The sequence below is a fragment of the Lipotes vexillifer genome, unplaced genomic scaffold (genome assembly GCF_000442215.2).
Source record: "Lipotes vexillifer unplaced genomic scaffold, Lipotes_vexillifer_v1.1 scaffold71, whole genome shotgun sequence".
Classification (NCBI taxonomy): Eukaryota; Metazoa; Chordata; class Mammalia; order Artiodactyla; family Lipotidae; genus Lipotes; species Lipotes vexillifer.
This window is the reverse complement of record NW_006793703.1, coordinates 2,479,643-2,502,161: the sequence shown is the minus strand read 5'-3', so window position 1 is coordinate 2,502,161 and position 22,519 is coordinate 2,479,643. Positions and strand designations below refer to the sequence as shown.

General features: G+C 37.0%; 2 protein-coding genes across 2 annotated transcripts in view; both read left to right on the top strand.

Annotated features, from left to right (window-relative positions):
- MTPN (myotrophin) overlaps positions 1-22,008 on the top strand; it is a 62,449-nt gene extending 40,441 nt beyond the window's left edge. Inside the window, exon 4 of the mRNA XM_007466589.1 lies at positions 18,783-22,008. Coding sequence (XP_007466651.1) covers positions 18,783-18,869 — 87 coding nt within the window. The 3' untranslated portion in view covers positions 18,870-22,008. The remainder of the gene's footprint in view (positions 1-18,782) is intronic.
- LOC103090532 (leucine zipper protein 6) lies at positions 19,830-21,498 on the top strand. The gene is given in 2 exon segments (XM_007472089.1): positions 19,830-19,889; positions 21,325-21,498. Coding segments are annotated over 2 exon segments (234 nt in total).
- Positions 22,009-22,519: the final 511 nt, after the last annotated feature.

Genomic DNA, 22,519 nt, shown 5'->3' with positions numbered 1-22,519 from the left:
CTTTCCCTAACCTTTTCAATCTAGCCAAGGGTTTTCTTCTCTGAAAATAAAAAACTCCATGGGATCCTTTTTAGCTTAGGGCTCTGGTCATTTACTAAATGAAATGCCCCTAAGCAAGCTCCTCCCTCCTAGCCAGATCTCAAACTGTAGATCAGAGCTGTATTTCTGATAAGCCTCTCTTTCCTCCTAGGACAAACAGGACAAGATGTAATTATTCTTATGATAGAGCCAAAACCATTGTTGCATATTTCTTATTCCCAAAACATGATGCTCCAGGTGACAGAGACCTTGTGGCTATAAGATTCCAGTTAAAGAAAGAATCTTCTACATAAAATAAGTTCGTGAAAAGCTGGCTTGATTTGAATGTACATTAGGCTCCTGATACGTTATCCCAGCAGGGTCTTTATAAATATGTGCTGTGTTGCTGAATTACTGGTTATAAGTTGAGTTTCCTGACTTTTAAGTAGTTTTTTAATTTTACTTGTGCCCATAATATTCTTTCATTTGTGTCTGATCCTTAATTTTTGTAGCTAAACAAGTGACATTCAGAGATGGCTGTTATTGATGGCAGATCATTTGTAACCATATAGAGCTGTTATTGATTTTAGATGAAAGGTGTTTTTTTTTTTACCTTTTTGAAAGCCACATAAAATTTAGTTCTTTTTTCAAAATTAATTACATCGATTTTATTTTTGCATAAGCTCCTTTAATGTGTACCCTATAGTTCTGTTAACCAAATTTTTGAGGGGGGAAATTGTGCTCTTTAAAAAATCCTTAATTGCTAAAATAAGGCTATTCCAGTGCACTTTTTTAAAGTGCAGTCAATGTTTGTATTATGAAATCTGGTTTATTCTGTCTTTTATCAAAAGTAGAATCTTTATCAATTACTATTAATTCATTTTAAAAGTATGTAGTTTAGAAGTTTTCCAGATTCGTTGACATCTCTAATGTACAGCTGATCCGTGAACAGCAAAGGTTTGTATTGAACCAGTCCACTTACACACAGATTTTATTCAGTAGTAAATGCTGCATATACTGCACGATGCATGGTTGGTTGAATCCACAAATGTGGAGGAACTGCAGATATGGAAGGCCGACTGTAAGGTACAAGTGGATTTTCAACTGCAGAGAGGGTCAGCGCCCTTAACCTCCCCCGCCCCCCACGCTTTTAAGGGTCGACTACATTATTCCACTGGTATATCATTAGCATAGGAAAAAAGCCAAAATAATAAATTTTAAAACTCAATATGATCACAACTAATAGAGAAAAACAAAAATTACAGAAAACAAAAGAATGGTAGAATGTATAAAATCAAACTCTATGCTATATGCTGTATTACTTACTGGACTTTTAAAAAAAATTTTAATGCAATGGAAGATGAAGTTTATGACACAAGTAAAAATTTAAAACATTTAATTCTTTATTGTCCATATAGCAAAAGAGGAAAGTAACATCTGTGGGAAATCTAATATAATCTTTGTTTATATAATCTCCAAATACATAAGTATAATCATCTCCGTTTTATGGATGAGGTGACCATCTGTCTTGAGGAGGTTAAATAACTACCTGAAGTCTAACAGAATGTAATGAAATCAAGATTTGCTCCAAGTTATATGACTCAAAAACCCATGTTCTTTCTACTACTTGAGAGTGGCTTTCAGACTTACTGTCAGGGACAGCTATGAGAAATGATTATGTATATTTCCGCAGGTAAAAGATATTTGGCCTGATTTTTCATTGATACATTCACGAATGAAAAAAAAATGTAGCGATCAACACTTGTGGGACTTCCACTTGAAGCCTGAGGTCTGAGCACATGCCATGGTATCCCCTTTTTGCCCTCTGATGACAGAAAAGATGTTTTTAAAGTGAATGAATCAACATCTGTTTTAGACCATAAGACAGCAGGGTTCATTAGACAAGAAATTATAATGAAGCCTTGAGAGACAGAAGGCAGGTGGGATGAAGTTGAAGAAGAAAACATTCCCAAACACGAGCATGAGAGGACTGTTGCGAAAGGTAGGAGTTGATCCAGGGCAGCTTGAAGCCCAGAAGTGGTCAGTACCCTTGCGGAACAGATGAATGAAGAGTTGGATGTGCTTTCAGGAAGAAACAAATGAGACCCAGAGGTGAAGACTGAAGGAGGTACGCAAGAACTCAGTATGTGAATAAATCTAAACAAATATTGAAATACAAAACAAACATGAACATTTAAAATAAGCTAAAACAAGGCTCCCCTGGTGGCGCAGTAGTTAAGAATCCGCCTGCCAATGCAAGGGACACGGGTTCGAGCCCTGGTCTGGGAGGATCCCACACACCACAGAGCAACTAAGCCTGGGCGCCACAACTACTGAGCCTGCGCTCTAGAGCCCGCGAGCCACAACTACTGAAGCCCATGCTCTGCAACAAGAGAAACCACCACAATGAGAAGCCCTTGCACTGCAACAAAGAGTAGCACCCGCTCGCCGCAACTAGAGAAAAGCCCACGCGCAGCAATGAAAACCCAATGCAGCCAATAAATAGATTAATTAATTAATTAAGCTAAAACTATAGAACTGTTAAATAATAACAAGAAGCAAGGGAAATGAACAAAACTCCTGGTATTCTCACCAAATCCAGAGTACATGAGAAACATTAGTAAAACTGGTGAAAGGAAACTGATGAAGCAGGTAAAAAATGCAGGCTCGAGAAGCATCCTGGGTAATTGAGTGGTCCCAGGGAGTAAGAAGCCCAAGTGAGAGTATGAAACAGAAGAAGTGGCAGCTGCACAGCAGTCATTAAAAAGGCCAAGCCTAACAGACTTCAGCCTGATGTTATGAAAGCAAAAACAGTCAGACCGTGTAAGCATCTGTCATTTTGAATCATAATTATCTCACAGTTGAATAAGGTTCCTCCTTCTTTGCCCTAAAAAAATCTTAACAGGAAATTTTTGGAATAAAAGAGATATTTAAAAGATGTATAAAAATATTACTGAACTGATCTTCCTGATTAGAATCTCAAATACCTGAATAATAGCAGTGTTGCATGAACACATTATTTAGAAGAGAGTTAATCTTGAAGTGGTACTCTTGAACTATAATATTATAATCAATAGATGTTCATAAGTCCAAAATTCATTTATTTTGCACAGTTACATATAATTTGAAATCATCTAGTTTCTGTGTAGTTAAAGAAACAGTTCTGTAAGAGAAATAATAGTTTACCTGTAGCATTAATATGCTATCATGTTAGACATTTCCTTTAACAGTATAGTATATAGTATTTAATATATACCAAATTTCTATAATATTTATACTTATTAAAATTCTTTATAATCTGTGTAATCCTTTTGATAATAAAGGATTTTAAGAAGTCAAGTATCCTTATTTTCTAAGGAAAACTGTTTCCAAATAATCCACTAAAGGATATTGTGGGGAAAGGGGAAATACTTAACATCTTTAAAAGATAATACAAGTTAACCTTTAAGTTCGCTGTCATTTAGAATTTAGACAGGTAAGCTTTCAGTCATTTACTCTAGTGTGGTTTATACTCTGTCCCTTATATACTATATATTGCTATTAAAAATGACCAGTCAACCTCCTATTAAAACAAGAATTCTTTTAAACAGATAAATAGAAAAATCACCCCAGCATGAGAGAATCACAAATCTCATGAACTGAAAATTTAATGAAAGTTTTTAAAACATTAAAATTACTGTTTTATTCTTAGATTACAGAAACTGACAATATACTTGTTATTATAAACCCATTTGTTGTTAGTGATACTAAGCTATATCTGAGAGAGAAAAGTCCAAAAGAAACTTTGCTTTTTTGTTTTCCATCATTTCTCTGCTTCATACTGTGTCAAAGAATTTACCTCCTTAGGATATCTGCTGTAACCTTACAACGGAAATATGTAACCACTGATGCTTGTGCAACTCTGATGTTAATGATGCACAGTTGTTTCAGACCACTCTGTACATTCACTGTGTGGGACAAATGAGTGAGAAACAAAGATTTACTTAACAACCTTCCATTTATAAAAAGAAAGTCAAAATGATTAACGTTTTACGTACAATTGCTGTAGAGAATAAAAAGTACTAAAAATCAGTCTGTTAATACAGAAAACCACCTTATCTGATAACATTGATGATTTTGCCCAATGTATTTTCTGTGCTGTATTTTAAAAAATCAAGTGGCCAGTTAATAATAAAATTTGAATACCCCTCTCAAATACCAGCATTGTCAAATCCTCAAGAAGGATCTACGGTACAGATTTTGCTGCTTGAATTGAGAATCAAGTGCGTAAGATATAAGGACTTAGAAGTCAACCCTTTTCAGCCTAAATAAGTAGGTGTGCTGGTAGGTAGAAACATTTTTTTACTCAAATTACTCACTATTCCACTCCCAGTAAAATCTAAACAGTTTCACACATTCTCAAGCACACATTTTATGATTACTTGGAATCCCCAGAGTTCTGTTCCATATAACATGGGCAGGTTTGGTTTCAAAAAAATTTTAGGACAGATGACCTGCAAAGAACTGAGCAATGCCTTTCTGAATTGCCTTAGTTTAAGAAACTGTTAGAAAAGGACTAGCAGAATTGATACAGCTAGAAAACTTACCCCCTAAATAACTGAAGAAACCAGTTGTTATGCTGTTTTGATATATATCACAAATCTCATCCACAAGAACGCCCATTGTAAGCTCATTGTTTTTTTTACCTATTTAGCTCTTTTAGACTGGAGTGCATCATTATTTTAGATAGTTTCTGTTAGTGACGTAAACTGTGTGTTGTGACATCACACACCCCCAAGTTTGGTTCTGAGTTCTCCTTCCTAATAGCTTTGGGGCTTTGAATAAATTCCTTATCATCTCAGTCTAAGCATACTCTTCTGCAACATGGGGCCAGTACTCATCACATAGAGTTGATGAGCAGGTACATTAGCTCATAGTTAAAATAGTACTTATACATAGGAAATGTCATTTAAGTGCTTTACATATATTAATTCACTTAATCATCACAGTAATCCTATGAAGTAGGTACGATTTTTTATCCCCCATTTTACCATTGGGGAAACTGAGGCCCAGGGCATTAGGAAGCTTTCCCAGGATCACACAGCTCGATAGGAGGGGAGTTAGGATTCAAACCCCATCACTTTGGCTCCAGAGCTTGTGTCTGTAACCACTACATTACACTGCCTCTCAGTGTAGCCAAGTAGTTAGAAGAGACACGGTATGCAATTCATTGACGGCAATACTGAGCTCATCATAAATTCTCAGTAAATACTAAGACCAGTTAGGATTGATGCAGATGACCTTGATGTATTTCTCAGAAAAGGGAAGACTTGCTGCAAGAATGAGGGTTCCCTGAAAAGCAAGATTTATGAAAATGACTGTTTCAAATATAAACAAACTTTTCATCCAAAACTTACAATGTACCACATCATAGGTAATATATTGGCTCACTATCTGAATGTCTTTGGAGAGAAGTAATTTGAAGGCTCATTTATACTTTCTCCCATCCCTCTATTTCCATGATGAATTTCTCTCTGAAACCTTGAAATGATCTGTTTTTGCTAGATATGACTGCAGTGGAGATGTTAAAAATCATATTTTCACAAGGGGTAACATAAGAACAAATCTAAGACCATTATATATGCAACTGAAAATGAACTGTAGTCACTGTCTCCAAAGGAAAAATAAAATGAAGAGAAATGTAGAATACATGTCATTCCCTGTTGCATGGTTAGCATGTTGTTTAGAGAGGCAGAGGGGGAGCATGGCATTGAAGTTAGAAAAGCAAGATTTAACACCTGGTCCTATGGTTTCATAGCCAATGAAGCACAGTTAACAGATAATAAAGGACTATGACAAGTGCTGTAAGAGAAGTAGGGTTCAACTGTAACAAAAACTCCTACTACAGAGATTTAAACAAGAAAGTGGCTCTTCTTTTTTGTGGCTGAATAATATTCCATTGTATAATTAGTTCTTATTTTTAAGAGAGATTAAGAGAATTTTTGATCTAGAAGTTTCTGCCGAAATCATGTTAGGTTTACCATTTTATTTGCAGAAAGTAGCACAGAAAGGTTAAGGGACTTGCCTAAAGTTACACAGCTAATTTGTGGTAAAATTGGGTGGCCAGGTTCAGTATGTCCTTGAACCACACCACCTGCTTTTTCTTTTTTGGAAGTGTAGTTGATGTACAATATTATATAAGTTACAGGTGTACAATATAGGGATTCACAATTTTTTTAAATTGAAGTATAGCTGATTTACAATATTGTGTTAGTTTCAGGTGTACAGCAGAGTGATCTGGTTATACATATATATGTGTGTGTATATCTATATACTTTTAGAAATTCTTTTCCCTTACAAGATATTGAATATAGTTCCCTGTTCTATACATACATCCTTGTTATTTATCTATTTTATATATGGTAGGTGCATCTGTTAATCCCATACTACCAATTTATCCCTCCTCACCCTTCCCCTTTGGTAAGCATAAGTTTGTTTTCTATGTCTGTGAGTCTGTTTCTGCTTTGTAAATAAGTTCATTTGTACTGTTTTTTAGATTCCACATAAAAGTGAAACCATAAATTTGTCTTTGGCTTCACTTAGTATGATAATCTCTAGGTGACAACATGGATGGACCTTGAACGCATTACGCTAAATGAAATAAGTCAGAGAAAAATACTGTATGATCTCACATATATGGAATCTACAACAAAAACAAAAACTCAGATACAGAGAACAGATTAGATTGATGGTTGCCAGAGGCAGGTGGCTGGGTGGAGGGTGTGTGGGGTCAAAAGGTTAGAGACCTAGAATTATCAGGTAAGTCAGTCCTGGGGATGCAACAACAGCACAGTAGCTATCCTTAGTACTGTATTATATATCTGAAAGCTGTGAAGACAGTAAGGCTTAAAAGCTCTCATCAGAAGGAAAAAAAATTCGTAACTCTACAGTGATGGATGTTAACTAACCTTATTGTGGTAAATTTTGCAATATATACATATATCATATCGTCATGTTGTACAACTAAAACTAATATAATGGTCTATGTCAGTTATATCTCAACTTAGAAAAAAAACGAGTGGCTCTTAATGAAATGCCTGAAGGTAAGCAGTCCAGGGCTGAGTAGCTGGCTCCACTTGTCCTCAGTACCCCGCATCTCCCCTGTTCTTCTCCCCTGTCTTCCCCACTCCTTACGGTTGCAAGATGACTGCTGAACCCCCAGGCATTGTGTCCGTTTGGGGCAGGGAGAAGGGAAACAGTTAAGGACACTCTCCTCGCTGAGGCTTTATTGGAAAAGGAAAGCTACCCGGGAGATTCCAGCTTTGTGCCAGGCGGCCACCTGTAGCTTTACGGGAGTCTGGGGATTCAGTGCCTTTTCAGCCTCTATAGGAGAGGAAAGCACAGAAAAAAAGGGGGTTGTGCCAGACTTTGGATGAGCCAAGCTGTAGTACTGGGTTGGCCAAAAAGTTCATTTGGTTAATGAATCCATTCAGTAAAGTTCTTGGTGAAAATGTGTCTTTTATTTTTACTTAAAACCGAATGAACTTTTTGACCAACCCAATATACACCTTGAAGTATGATCAGCAACGTGCCAGGGGGCATACAGGAAGAGAGGGAGCCACCTGTCCTGGAAACTCCAGAAGGGCTTCACGGAAACAATTGAATAAGAGTTTAATCAAGTGGTTAAAGGGAGAGCACAAAGAATTGCTTTGTTCCTTTACATTTTAAGAGTCCTTGTTGAGACATTTAATATCAGATATATTTATTCAGGCATTCCTTTTGTACTTGATTCTAACCCACTTTCTTCCCAAAAGTGAGTTGAGTATACCAAACCATGGTTGCTAAATTTTTATTTCTGAGATAGTGGTTATATTCCAAGGTTGTAAAACAGTATCTACCAACATATACAGAAATGTCCACCAAGATGTCATGTGTGTATCTAAATGCTAATTTTTTAATTGATTTGATAAATTTTGCATTGAAACAAAGCTGTAGTGTTCTAACAATTGATTGATTAGTATAATTATAATCATCATCTTTGCCATGAAAGCCTTCTGTCAAGATAATGTCAGTTATACTCCAATAAAGATGTTAAAAAAAAAAAAAAAAAGATGTCAGATAACCTGAGTACAAGTTTAAGAGTTTCATTCTTAAAATGTTACTAATCCAGTTTTCTGGTCTGTTTGTCCAGATTAAGAACTGGTGGTAATTTTTTTAAAAACACACAAAAAAACCTGGTGGTATAAAGCAGAATTGGGCTATCTGAAGTAAGAAGTAGATAAAGATGCACTCTTGTTTCATGCCAGTATATCTTATCTTTCTAGCTACACTGTAAACTATTCTATTCAAGGGCAGAGATAGTATGATGAATTTTTTTTAAACATTCCCCATATTCTACAACTTACTATCAAATAATACTTGATTGTCCCAAACGGTAACTTTTGAAAATGAAGCAATTACTGGTGAGGCTTTAAAGCTTTTTTACTCCCTAGAATGACAAATGACCTGTCTCTCTACTTGGGCCACTTAACTTGGCTGTAGCAACCTTTTCCTCCTCCAGGAAACTATCACAACCAGAATCACGCTGTAACTATAAGCAGGTGAGCCTAGTCCTGATCTAGTCCTTTATTGTATGTGTACAGTCCCTGTCTATATCAATTAATTTTATAAAACATTTAATTTTTCTAATAGCATTTGATAGCCTGTTATTGACACTGTGCAAGGCCTTGTGATTTCAGAGACTGATAAACATGGTTACTGCTGTCACCAGATTTGGTAAAATGTAAAACAAGTGCACAAAGTGTTGTGATTGCTGTGACAGGAGTTTATATGTAACAGCAGAGATCTAAAGGAAGAAGAGGTCACGTGTGGTCCTGGGAGTCAAGGGCATAGTGTGTTATAAATAAGGATGTCATTACAACTTAAGGTACCATAAATGTAACTTCAAAAAGCAGTTGACACTTGAGTTGAATCTTAGCAACTTAGTGTCCAAGAATCTAATAGAGAACTGCAGTACCTTTCCAAGCAGAAGCATCAATGAGAGAAGGTTGCAGAGGCAAGAAAGAACCAGCTTTTAGTTTTATTGATCTTTGCTATTGTTTTCTTCATTTCTATTTCATTTATTTCTGCTCTGATCTTTATGATTTCTCTCCTTGTACTGACTGGGTTTTCTTTGTTCTCCTTTCTCTAGTTGCTTTAGGTGTGGTGGTAGATTGCTTGAGATTTTTCCTGTTTCTTGAGGTGAGACTGTATTGCTATAAACTTCCTTCTTAGAACTGCTTTTGCTGTGTCCCAGAGGTTTTGGGTCATTGTGTTTTTGTTGTCATTTGTTTCTATGTATTTTTTTATTTCTTCTTTGATTTCTTCAGTGATCTCTTGGTTATTTAGTAGCGCACCGTTTAGCCTCCATGTATTTGTGGTTTTTTACAGTTTTTTTCCTGTAATTGCTTTCCAGTCTCATAGCATTGTGGTCAGAAAAGATGCTTGATACAGTTGCCATTTTTTAAATTTTCCGAGGCTTGATTTGTGACCCAAGATGTGATCTAGCCTAGAGAATGTTCCATGTGCACTTGAGAAGAAAGTGTAATCTGCTGTTTTCTAATGGAATGTTCTATAAGTATCAGTTAAATCTGGTCTATTGTGTTATTTAAAGCTTGTGTTTCCTTATTAATTTTCTGTTTGGATGATGTGTCCATTGGTGTGAGGTGTTAAAGTCCCCCACTATTATTGTGTTATTGTGTTACTGTCGATTTCCTCTTTTATAGCTGTTAGCATTTGCCTTATGTATTGAGGTGCTCCTATGTTGGGTGCATATATATTTATAATTGCTATATCTTCTTCTTGGATCGATCCCTTGATCATTATGTAGTGTCCTTCCTTGTCTCTTGTAACATTATTTTAAAGTCTATTTTATCTGATATGCGTATTGCTACTCCAGCTTTCTTTCGCTTTCCATTTGCATGGAATATCTTTTTCCATCCCCTCACTTTCAGTCTGTATGTGTCCCTAGGTCTGAAGTGGGTCTCTTGTAGACAGCATGTATATGGGTCTTGTTTTTGTATCCTTTCAGCAAGCCTGTGCCTTTGGAGCATTTAATCCATTCACATTTAAAATAATTATTGATATGTATGTTGCTATTACCATTTTCTTAATTGTTTTGGGTTTGTTTTTGTAGGTCCTTCTCTTCTCTTGTGTTTCCCACTTAGAGAAGTTCCTTTAGCATTTGTTGTAGAGCTGGTTTGGTAGTGCTGAATTCTCTTAACTTTTGCTTGTCTGTAAAGGTTTTGATTTCTCCATCAGATCTGAATGAGATCCTTGCAGGGTAATCTTGGTTGTAGGTTCCTCCCTTTCATCACTTTAAGTGTATCATGCCACTCCCTTCTGGCTTGTAGAGTTTCTGCTGAGATATCAGCTGTTAACCTTATTGGAGTTCCCTTGTATGTTATTTGTCGTTTTCCCCTTGTTGCTTTTAATAATTTTTCTTTGTCTTTAATTTTCGTCAGTTTGATTACTCTGTGTCTCAGTGTGTTTCTCCTTGGGTTTATCCTGACTGGGACTCTGTGCTTTCTGGACTTGGGTGGCTATTTCCTTTCCTATGTTAGGGAAGTTTTCAACTATAATCTCTTCAGCTATTTTCTCTGGTCCTTTCTTCTCCTTCTGGGACCCCTATAATGTGAATGTTGTTGCGTTTAATGTTGTCCCAGAGGTCTCTTAGGCTGTCTTCATTTCTTTTCACTCTTTTTTCTTTATTCTGTTCCATGGCAGTGAATTCCACCATTCTGTCTTCCAGGTCACTTATCTGTTCTTCTGCCTCAGTTATTCTGCTGTTGATTCCTTCTACTGTATTTTTCATTTCAGTTATTGTATTGTTCATCTGTTTGTTTGTTCTTTAATTCTTCTAGGTCTTTGTTAAACATTTCTTGCATCTTCTCGATCTTTGCCTCCATTCTTTTTCCTGGTCCTGGACCATCTTCACTGTCATTATTCTGCATTCTTTTTCTGGAAGGTTGCATATCTCCACTTCTTTTAGTTGCTCTTCTGGGGTTTTATCTTGTTCCTTCATCTGGTACATAGTCCTCTGCCTTTTCATTTTGTCTGTCTTCCTGTTAACGTGGTTTTCATTCTACAGGCTGCAGAACTGTAGTTCTTCTTGCTTCTGCTCTCTGCCCTCCAGTGGATGAGGCTAGCTTGCATTAGAATTTTCATATGAAAATCTTGAACTAAGAAAGTGGTGGTAGCAAGGACAGGTGGAAAATGTTAGGAACATTATGGTCTAAAGATCTGGTGACTGATAACATGGGAAGTAAACAAGAAGAACTGCATAGTGTCTCCACAGTTCCTGGAAGGTGGTTCTTACCATGATAGTGAATACTCCAGAAAAAGAAACAAGTTTGTAGGAAAAGATCATGGATTCACTTTAGGAATCATAGAGTTTGCGGTATTTCTGGGACTTAAAGTAGATAAATCTCAGTGGCATGTATATGTGTTGATATATATATATGGGTTTAAAGATCAGGGTAGATGTTCAAAATGAGTATAAAGGTTGGAACTTAGATCGTAACATGGATGAGATCAGGCAGAAAGCATATTGAGCAAGTGGTGAAGAGTGCCAAAGACCAGAACCATGGAGAATCCAGCATTTAAACAAAGCAGAGAGAAAGTAAAGGGGAGGAGGGTGGAGGGGAAGTAGTGGGTGCAGGAAGGAGAGGCAGGCTAGACAGACAGAACTTGGAGATGACATTCTAAAGCATTTTCAGGACAGCATAGATTAGACTATAAATTGCCTTCCGTGTCCATTTTTTACTCTTTCTTTTAGAAGGGGAACCCCAGGTTTTAACTGGGTGCATACATCACAGCCTAGCTAGTCCTTGTATCTCAGTTTGCCTTGCAGTGGATATGACTTTGTGTCTAAGTTTGGGCTGATGGGATGTGCTCAAATGATATGTGCCACTTCTAGATCATCACCTAAAATGTGAAGCCACTTACTGGGGACTTTCACCCCTACCTCCAGCAGGCTGGAAGCACATGTGGAGGTGAGCACACTTAGCAGTAGACTGTTTTATGAGAGAGAAATAAATTAACTTAGTTTAATACATTGTGTTTTAGCCTCTCTTTGTTATAGCAGTTTAGCCAAACCATAACAAATAGGGTCAAAAGTTCTTATTTGTAAATGAATGAACAGGAGTGGGGAAAACTTGGGTGTGGATCTCCTGATTCTGTCACTTGGGAGAGTTGCACAGGGTTTTGATATTGGAACAATAGAAATAAAACTGATCATAGTTGTCTGCTGGGTGCAGTGTTTACGCAGAAGTAATTTAAGCATTGTTTATATATTTTAACTGTAAAAGTCTATCAATATCCAGGACCAGATAGCTTTACTGGTGAGTTCTACCAAACATTTAATGAAGAATTAATACCAATCCTTCTCAAAGTCTTCCCAAAAAAAACATCAGTACAGATGAGACTGCTTCCAAACTCATTTTACAAGGCCAGCATTACCCCTATACCAAAACCAGACAAGGATGCCACAAGAAAATTGCAGACCAATATCCCTGATGAACATAGATGCAAAAGTCCTCAACAAAATGTTAGCAAATCAAATTCAGCAATACATTAAAAGGATCATACTCCATGATCAACTGGGATTTATTCTGGGGACCCAAGGATGATTCAGCATCTGCAGATCAATCAGTGTGAACACCACAATAACAAAATGAAGGATAAAAATCATATGATCATCTCAGTAGATGCAGAAAAAGCATTTGACATAATTTAACGTTCATTCATAATAAAAACACTCAACAAAGTGGCTGTAGAGGGAACATGCCTCAGCATAATGAAGGCCATATTATGGCCACAAGCTATACGTCATAATCAACAGTGAAAAACTGAAAGTTTTTCCTCTAACATAATGAACAAGATGAGGTTGCCCACTCTCACCACTTATTTAACATAGTACTGGAAGTCCCTAGCCAGAGCAGTTAGGCAAGAAAAGAAATAAAAAGCATCCAAGTTGCAAGGGAAGCAGTAAAATGTTCTCTGTTTGCAGATGACAGGATACTCCATATAGAAAACCCTCAGGACTCCACTAAAAAACTGTTAGGGGCTTCCCTGGTAGCGCAGTGGTTGAAAGTCCGCCTGCCAATGCAGGGGACACAGGTTCGTGCCCCGGTCTGGGAAGATCCCACATGCCGCAAAGCGGCTGGGCCCGTGAGCCATGGCCGCTGAGCCTGCGTGTCCAGAGCCTGTGCTCCGCAACGGGAGAGGCCACAACAGAGAGGCCCGCGTACAGCCAAAAAAAAAAAAAAAAAAGTTAGAACTGTTCAACTAATTCAGTAAACTTGCAGGATACAAAATCAATATACAAAAATCAGTTGTGTTTCTATACACTAATAACAAAGTAGAAGAGAATTTTTTTTAATTCTACTTAAAATTGCGTCAAAAGAATAAAATACCTAGAAAGAAATTTAACCAAGGAGGCAAAAGACTCTTAATGCTGACAGCTGTACAACATTGATGAAATATATTAAAGAAGACACTAATAAATGGAAAGATATTCTGTGCTCATGGATTGGCAGCATTAATATTGTTAAAATGTCCATACTGCCCAAAGCAAGCTTTAATGCCGTTTCCATCAAAATTCCAATGGCATTTTTCACAGAACTAGATTAAACAATGCTAAAATTTTTATGGAACCACAGCAGATCCTGAATAGCCAAAGGAATCCTGAGAAAAGAGAACAAAGCTAGCAGCATCACATTTCCTGATTCCAAATGATACTACAAATATGTAGGAATCAAAACAGTATAGTATTGACATGAAAACAGGTACATAGGACAATGGAACAGAATAGAGAATCCAGAAATAAACCCATACACACACACACACACACACACACACACACACACACAGTCAATTAATTTACCACAAAGCAGCCAAGAATATATAATAGGGAAATAGTGTTGAGAAAAGTGGACAGGCACATGAAAAAGAATGAAACTGGACCACTATCTTACACCATACACAAAAATCGACTCAAAATGAATTAAAGACTTTAAAGAAGACCTGAAACCATGGAACTCCTAGAAAAAAACATAGATAGTAAGCTCTTCGACATTCGTCTTGGTGATGAGTTTCTGAATTTGACACTAAAGGCAAAGGAAACCATCAAAATGAAAAGGCCACCTATAGAATGGGAGAAAAATATTTGCAAATCATGTATCTGATGAGGGGATAATACCCAAAATATATAATGAATTCATATAACTCAATAGAAAAAAAAAACGCAGTAGAAAAAAAAAATCTGATTTTAAAATGGGCAGAGGATCTGAATAGACATTTATTTATACAAAGAAGATATACAGATGGCCAACAGATACATAAAGAGGTTCCTCAACATCACTAATCAGGCAAATACAAATCAAAACCACAATGAATTGTCACGTCTTACCTATGAGAATGGCTGCTATCAAAGATATAAGAAATAATAAGTGTTGGCAAGGATGTGGAGTAAAGGGAACCCTTGTGCACTACTGGCGGGAATGTAAATTGGTGCAGTCTCTGTGGAAGACATTATGGAGGTTCCTTAAGAAATTAAAAATAGGACTGCCATGTGATCCAGCAATTTTACTTCTGGGGGTTTATCTGAAGGAAACAAAAATCCTAACTCAAAAAGATATCTACACCTTGTGTTCACTGCAGCATTATTTACTGTAGCCAAGACAGGAAAATAACCTAAGTGTCTATCAACAGATGCATGGGTAAATAAAATGGGGTGGGTGTGTGGGTATGTATATACACAGACATATGCACACATAATGCAGTGGATTATTATTTAGCTATTAAAAAAAAGAAGAAAGTCCTGCCACTTGCAACAACATGGATGACCTTGAGGGCATTATGCTAAGTGAGATAAATCAGAGAAAGACATACTGTATTATCTCACTTATATGAAAAGTCTCAAAATTCACAGGTAACAGAAAACAGATGCGGGGGGCGAGGAATGGGTGAAGGTGGTCAAAAGGTAGAAACTTCCATTTATAAGATAAGTAAGTCCTGGGGATATATAATGTACAGTATGGTGACTATAGGGGGAAAAAAATCAACCAATAAACAACAGTTTTTACAGAACCGAATATAAAAGTTAATCTTGACAAAACAGAAAAGCTGGCAATTTAAGAGGTAGAGGGAGTAATGGGAAGGTAGAGAAAGTATCTTATAAAGTAGAGGAATAAGATACTGTCAAAATTGATGGAACAAGAAACAGGTTTTAAATATAAAAATATTTACAAAGAAACAGAAACTGCTATTTGAAGTATAAGACATTGGGAGGATGTGGGGAGGGGATGTGCTCCCTGCTAGAGCAGCATCCATGCAGCAGGGAGTCAGAAGGTAATCTCTGAAGTTAATAACTCAAATAGTGGCATGAGTATAGTATTTAGAGCCATGGAAATAATCACTAGAACTAATAACTACTGAAAATGGTTTCCTCAGGAAAAGGGTGAGGCCAGATATACTTAAGTTCTCCAATAACTGCATCAAGTATCAAAAAATCATTTTCTTTTAATATCCTTTTCCATGTTGATAATTGATGTATCTTTTTTAGAAGAACTGGTTTGAGTTCATTAAATTTATTCCTAACATTTTATTCTTTTTGCTGCTATTATCAATGGAATTCTTTTCTTGGCTTTATTTTTAAATTTTGAATGTTAAGCCTTTTATTATTAAGAAATGTCCCTCTTTGTCTCTAGTAATATTTCTTTATCTTAAACTTTATTTTGTCTGATACAGAGTCACTCTATTTCTCTTATGGTTACTCATTTATTTTTAAAAGAGATACATACACATACATATCTAGGACGAGAATATAGAAACACTAAAATGTTAACATTAGTTGTATTTGGCTTATAGAATTACGAGTTTTACCGGGAGTTTTTTGGTGTGTATTCTGAGTTCTGTGATTAGTTTGTATTACAATTAGGAAAAAAAAGATGATTTATATAAAATTTTTAATACTTTTATCAGATTTTTGGGGTTGCAAATAGCAGAAGTTGACTCAAGTAGAAAAAGCATTTTTGAAGATGTTGGACTAGTCATAGAATCAATAGGAAAGCTGGAGGACCAGGCTCAGAAGAGGCCAGAGCTATGGTAGCTATAAGACTCTAGATAGCAGGAACTTCTCAACTGTCTCTTCTGGGTGATAACACAGAAATAAATGAGCTCTGAGTTCTTGTTGTCTTTCTTTTGTTCTCTCTCATCAAGATTCAAAATCCAGAAGTGAGCATCCTGCTTTGATGCCTGGCAAGGAAAGTACATGGCACCTTAAGTTACAGTTCTAGGAGTCCACACAATGGGGACAAATGATTCTCCAGAATGAAATTAGGGTGCTGTTATCAAAAGAAGGGAAGTCTGGCAGCTAAAAAGCAACAGATATTCACTATGATATTTAACTTTTTGTTAATGCAGAATTACAGTTTACAATGCTAGTCATAAAAACAGTTATCAATATTGAATAAGAAATACTTTGTTTTGCTAAAAATAGAATTACCATATGATCCAGCAGTCCCACTCCAGGGCATATATCCAGACAAAACTATAACTCAAAAAGATACATGCCACCCCTATGCTCATAGCAGCACTGTTCACAATAGCCAAGACATGGAAACAACCTAAATGTCCATCAACAGATGAATGAATAAAGAAGATGTGGTACCTATATACAATGGAATACTACCCGGCCATAAAAAAAAGAACGAAATAATGCCATTTGCAGCAACATGGATGGACCTAGAGATTTTCTGACTTACTTAGTATGATAGAGAAGGACAAATACCATATGATTTATATGTGGAATCTAAAATATGATACAAATGAACCTATCTGTGAGGGGGGGGGGGGCAGTGGAAGAGGGTAGGAGTGGGAATGTGGGGTTAGCAGATGTAAACTACTATGTATAGAATGGGTAAACAACAAGGTCCTACTGTATAGCACAGGGAACTATATTCAATATCCTGTGATAAACCAAAATGGAAAAGAATATGAAAAAGAATATATACTGTATATGTATATAGCTGAGTCACTTTTGCTGTACAGCAGTAATTAACACAACATTATAATTCAATAAAAAATAAATTTTAAAATTTGTTTTGGATACAATGTCCCAATTATTGTTACTTAACCTATGTTGGAGTACTCACCACTCTGAAGTTCTCACTCACAGATTTCTCTCTCACTTACTGTAAGTTCTGTGTGTTCCATAATGCAGTTAAATTCAATTAGAAAAAGAGAAAACAGACTTTTATAGTCATATTGAGGAGGACTTTGTGATAATTTAACACTTGCTAGAATGTCTGTCATCTCCTTCCTGGTTTACCTAATCAACTTGTACTTACTCAAGGCTCAGCTCAAGCATTACCTCATCCAGAAGGACTTTCTTACGCTCTCCTAACCACATCCCATTATGGTTTACAGACCACTCATCACTGGTGCATAACGCTATTGTTCTCATCCCACTGTGTCATACTGGTTGACTTGTCTGTCTCTCACACAAGCGAAACTGGCAGGCTCTATCTTGTTTTGTGTCTATGCATCAAACATTCAGTAAATATTTATTGAATGAGTGAATGGATTTGCCAGCAGAAAGGGGGTAAGGCATTCCATATTCCAACAAGTGTAAAGTCATGGCACCTGGTACATTGAGGAATGGTGACATTCCAGAGGATTAGAGTATTGAAAGATTAATGGGAAAAGAGACTGGTGAATTTGACTAGAGTTTGTCTCTACAGGACCACGCATGCCAAGTTTAGACAGTTCCGTAGGCCTCAGGAACAGAAGAGTGAGTGAGACTTGGCAATGGGAGGAGGACAGGACACAAGAGGTTATTTGGTGAATAAATACAGGTTGGGCTGGAGCTAGCAGAGAACCTTTCCATGGTGGAGTGTTGCTATCTGTGGAAGTTAGAGAGGTTCAGACTTGGTTTGGGAGCAAATTCACCCACCATGCACTAGTACTTTAATTTTACATACTGGGGACACAATAGTGGATAATATGAACAAGATTTCTACTCCCATTGAGTTTTTACTCTAATAAGGGAAGACAGATAAAAACAATAGACACAAAGGTATGCGTACACATTCTCGAAACTAGAGTGCCATGTTGCAAGTAAAATGTTCCATGACAGTACTCTCTGCATGAAGCATTGAGAGCAAGCTGGAGAGAATTTCCCTAGATTATAGCAGGGACCCTCCTTTCCTAGCCCACATCCCAGCCATTTACTGCTAAGTTTTTGTAAGTATAATGACCAATACTGTACATGTTCTTTAGGAATTTGTCTAAAATAAAAGGTTTGTAAGTTCTAGATTTTACAAATGTGTGTATTACTTATGCACTCTCCAAGAAGTGTTGCAAAGAAGAAAAAAAGATAATTTTGTCACAGTAATACTTTCTTCTTTAGCAAAAGTGATTTCCTTCCCAACCCTCCCTGTTTTATACTACATAGGGATCTTTTTTTGTAAAGCTTGAGTAAATATATGATAGTATAAATAAAAGTCAGTCATTGCCTATGTTATTGGCAAGTTGTGTTTCTAGTTTACATTTCTAGTGCCTGAAAAATAATCTGGTGTTTTTACAGCTTAATCTCTAACCTTGCCAGCTGTTCAGGGCTTTTCCTTCACTAGAACGGACTCCGGTAGTAAAGGAGTTTTGCCTTTGCCAAGCGACCTGGCTTTCATTCTCTTCTCTTGGTTGTGGGCCTCGTTTAATGATAAAGCCTCTTTCCTCTTTTCCAGGGTGCTGATAAGACTGTGAAAGGTCCAGATGGACTGACTGCCTTTGAAGCCACTGACAACCAGGCAATCAAAGCCCTTCTTCAGTGATGGACGGATGGGCTAACAGCTCTGGAAGAATGACTCTCCTGTGGCCTCACACTGCTGCCTGTCTGTCTGTCACTCTCTATCTGCCAGCTTCTTCAGCTAAAATATTTCTAGAGGGGTGAGGGGAGAGAGAAATTCATAACAAATAAGACTACCAGGAAAAAACAGTGTTTGGGAGGAGAGGAGAGAAACAAGATCAGGCTTTTACTAGGATTCCTGATCACGTTATAGCCTCTTTTCCAATTCCAGTAAAAAACCACAGCTTATACCCATGGGAGAGTAAAGACAAAATATACCATTAACGTTTGACCTTTTCAGCTCCCTAGCTAATTTATTAATTAGATTGCGTTGAGGGTCTGACTATACCAAGGCCAACTATACATTTGGTAGCCCCATCTGTGCGAGCAGTAGTGGCTGCTGTGACGTAACTTAGGGTGCTGAGATAAGCAATTAGCTCTAGCCTTCTGCCTTAAGATTCACTCTAGTGGGGATCTCCCGGCATAGTTAAGAGCGCTGCCTGTGGTTGGTGACCAAATCTTCCCTCGGTGACTTCCAGCTTTATGTGAAAGCTCATTTAAGGCGAGGAGGGGCACACTCCTAAACTGCTGGGCGGCTGAACTTTGGATTTCCTCTCCCCCTTCACATGGATTTCATGTATCTTTAGATCTTTAGATAAAACTGACTAGTTTTATTTATAAAATCTCAAAATTTTGGAAGTCTAAAGGAGAAATCATTCCAGTATGCATATTTTTTTTCCTCTAGATTCAGACATTTATAGAACATTGAAAACACTTTCAAACTCCTGCTGGTAGTAAAAGGGGATTTAAAAATAGAATCATAGCCATAAGCCTGTTAGTATCATAAAGAGAGAACAGTTCTCTTAGTACCTATGGATTTTCTTCATTTGCTATTTGAATGGATTGGCCTCAGTTGTGTTTGGAGAATCAAGGAACATTCTTTGGAATGCCTCTCTCAGACCCATCCTGGATGCTGATTACTTATTGCACCAAAGCTATCACTGGGGTGAGATTTACTGTTTGGACAAATTTAACCCCATCCCTTAAAAATATGTGTGTTACCAAGTTTCCCTGAGGTGTTGATAGGCTTCTGCTGAATGTATGCCAACCCACCTGCATAATATATATTTTTTCTTTTCTATATTATGCATTGCATAAAATGTGAGAACTTCAGATTGTATTCTGTGTTCTTAAAATACAGTGCCCTAAAGTGGTGTTCTTGGGACCTGCAGAAAATATTTAGACACATTTTCTAATGTTTATTTCATGAGCAGTACAGCTAATTAAAACATATACCCTTAAATTTGCTGTCCTGCATATAAAATATTAAGATTCCTTTGACTTGCCATCCATATAAGCTTACTAAAAATATAAGGGTTTTTCCTTAGCCATGTCACGCAATAATTGAATGTACCTCAAATTTTTAAAAGGGGGGAGGGGGGTGAGGGACTTGTATTCAGATTGTGGACAACAAAGAATTAATGATGATTTTTTAAGGCAATGTAGCATTCTACAGCAGGGTTAAACTAGTACCAAGAACAGTCAGCCTGGCCAACAAGTCTTATTGACCACTTGCTGATTGGTTGGTTGGTGTGTGGGTTTGTGTGTGTGTATTTTTCCCCATGAACCCTTTTTTTATCCTGTGGCTTTTTCACTTAAAACTAGCCTAACCCTGTAATTTTCCTGCATCCAAGAAAACAATCACAAAATGCTGGTTTAAATACTTTGATACATTTGGCTAATTCTGCTGTCTTAATGCAGCCTATTTATTAGAGTTGGATTAAAAGTCGGTAATCAGTACTTCATAACATCACTGAACTGAAACACAGAGCTATCCTCACTGAAGATGGACGGCACTCCATCAGACTGTAACTGTCAGCGTGGTGACAAGCTGTTTTGATATCTTTGTTTCCACTTCTTGGCATACTGCTGTTTAAAAGGCTTGGATTTTACTCTCTACGCAGTTTTACCTTTACTCTCAAAGTGTTTTTTGTAGTTGGCTGCTGCAGAGAGTGCATTGTCCTGTCATTCCTAAACCTGGTCTGCTTCCACAGTCACCTGGTCTGGAGACCATGTGATTCTGTGTACAGTTTATCCTCTTGTTCCTTGTAATGCAGTAGAGGCTACTCTGCCTTCCCTCTTCTTTCTCAGCCATTTTGTAAACCCCATAATTATGAAGCAGTTGCTTGAGAAAATAACAGATAAACAGAATAGACTGACCAGGATGGTTTAGTTTCTTTTTTTTAACTAGGTTATTTATAATGTATTTCTGAACCACTTGGCAGAGAAATTCACAACACTTAATGTTCATATTTTGACTAAAGGAAGCTAAAACCTTGTCTGCTTTTTGGTACTACATGCATTAGTAAAAGATTAAGTAAGTTTTGTTCTCCACTGAAGTAATATTTAACATCTCAGAAAAAATTTTGCATGTTCTGTAGTTTTGTATTCAGTCAGTCATATCGTATGCACTGTATCAAGTGAAAACAGGCGGTTTACCTGTCTACCTTAGTATACTAACAGATTCCCCCGTGCAGCTTCAGACTGGTATCTGTAGACTTACAGTTGAGCTACGGCACCAGAATTGATGCAGTAGTTCACAGCTCACCTTCTAAACCCAGTGGGGCATGAAGGAGAGGTAGGTGGGTGCAGTGAGTGGAAGCTGCCAGCAAGTACACCCTTGATTCATTGATTTCTTTCCCCCAAATAATGGATTTCAAATCTATATGTACCTATTTGATTGTTTTTTCCTAAATCTTCAACTGAGCTGCTGTTTTCTTCCATGCAATACTGTATACTCGATTGTGTATAGAAGAAGCTGGTGAGAGTGCCCTCCTGCATAAGTAACTGCAGTGTTTTGCATGCAAAATTTTAAAAAATTTAAATTGTCCTGATTCTATTTTGTAAATGGAGAAACAATCATATCTTTCTAAGCAGTAATGGAGGAAGACTAGTGCTTTGTGCATTTTGATATATTTGAGTTCATTTTTTCCACAATGTAATGCGTTTGACACAATTGGGTTTCTCATATTATCCTAGTTCATGTACATCAGAATGCTAAATAATATTGTGTTGAAGTTTTGTGTTGCAAGAACAAATGGAATAAACTTGAATTGTGCTACAGCCAGCGTGTCAGCGTTTCCGTCACTCCGTCACTATCGCCTTCCTCCTCCAGTCTTCTCTACAACTGTATCGGTGCTTTGACTCAAACTTTTAATTAATCTGAATTTTCCCCCTCTATCCCACTGCTGGAAAAAAATAAGTGGAAAGAAAATAGGACATAGGAAAGATTCAATAGAAATAAACTATATTACTTATCTCATCTAGAGGTTTTGCTCTTCTCGCAGTTGCCTGATACAAATTGTTTGCCTGTAATAAATGTTGAGTAGTTACTAGGAGCAAGCTATAGCTAGGAAATGCTAGAGTGTCAGGATCTTAATAGGTGTTAAAGAAAACAGGGTCACAGTAAACCTCTATAATCCTTTCATATGCTCATTTAAGCTATTGCAGAACTTTCACGTAGCACAGTATATCAGACTTGTTAGATTTTTTTTTTCCTCTTCCTGTTAAGACCAGTGATTCTCAAAATGTGGTCTCTAGACGAGCAACCATGACCAGGACACTTGGTAGAAATGC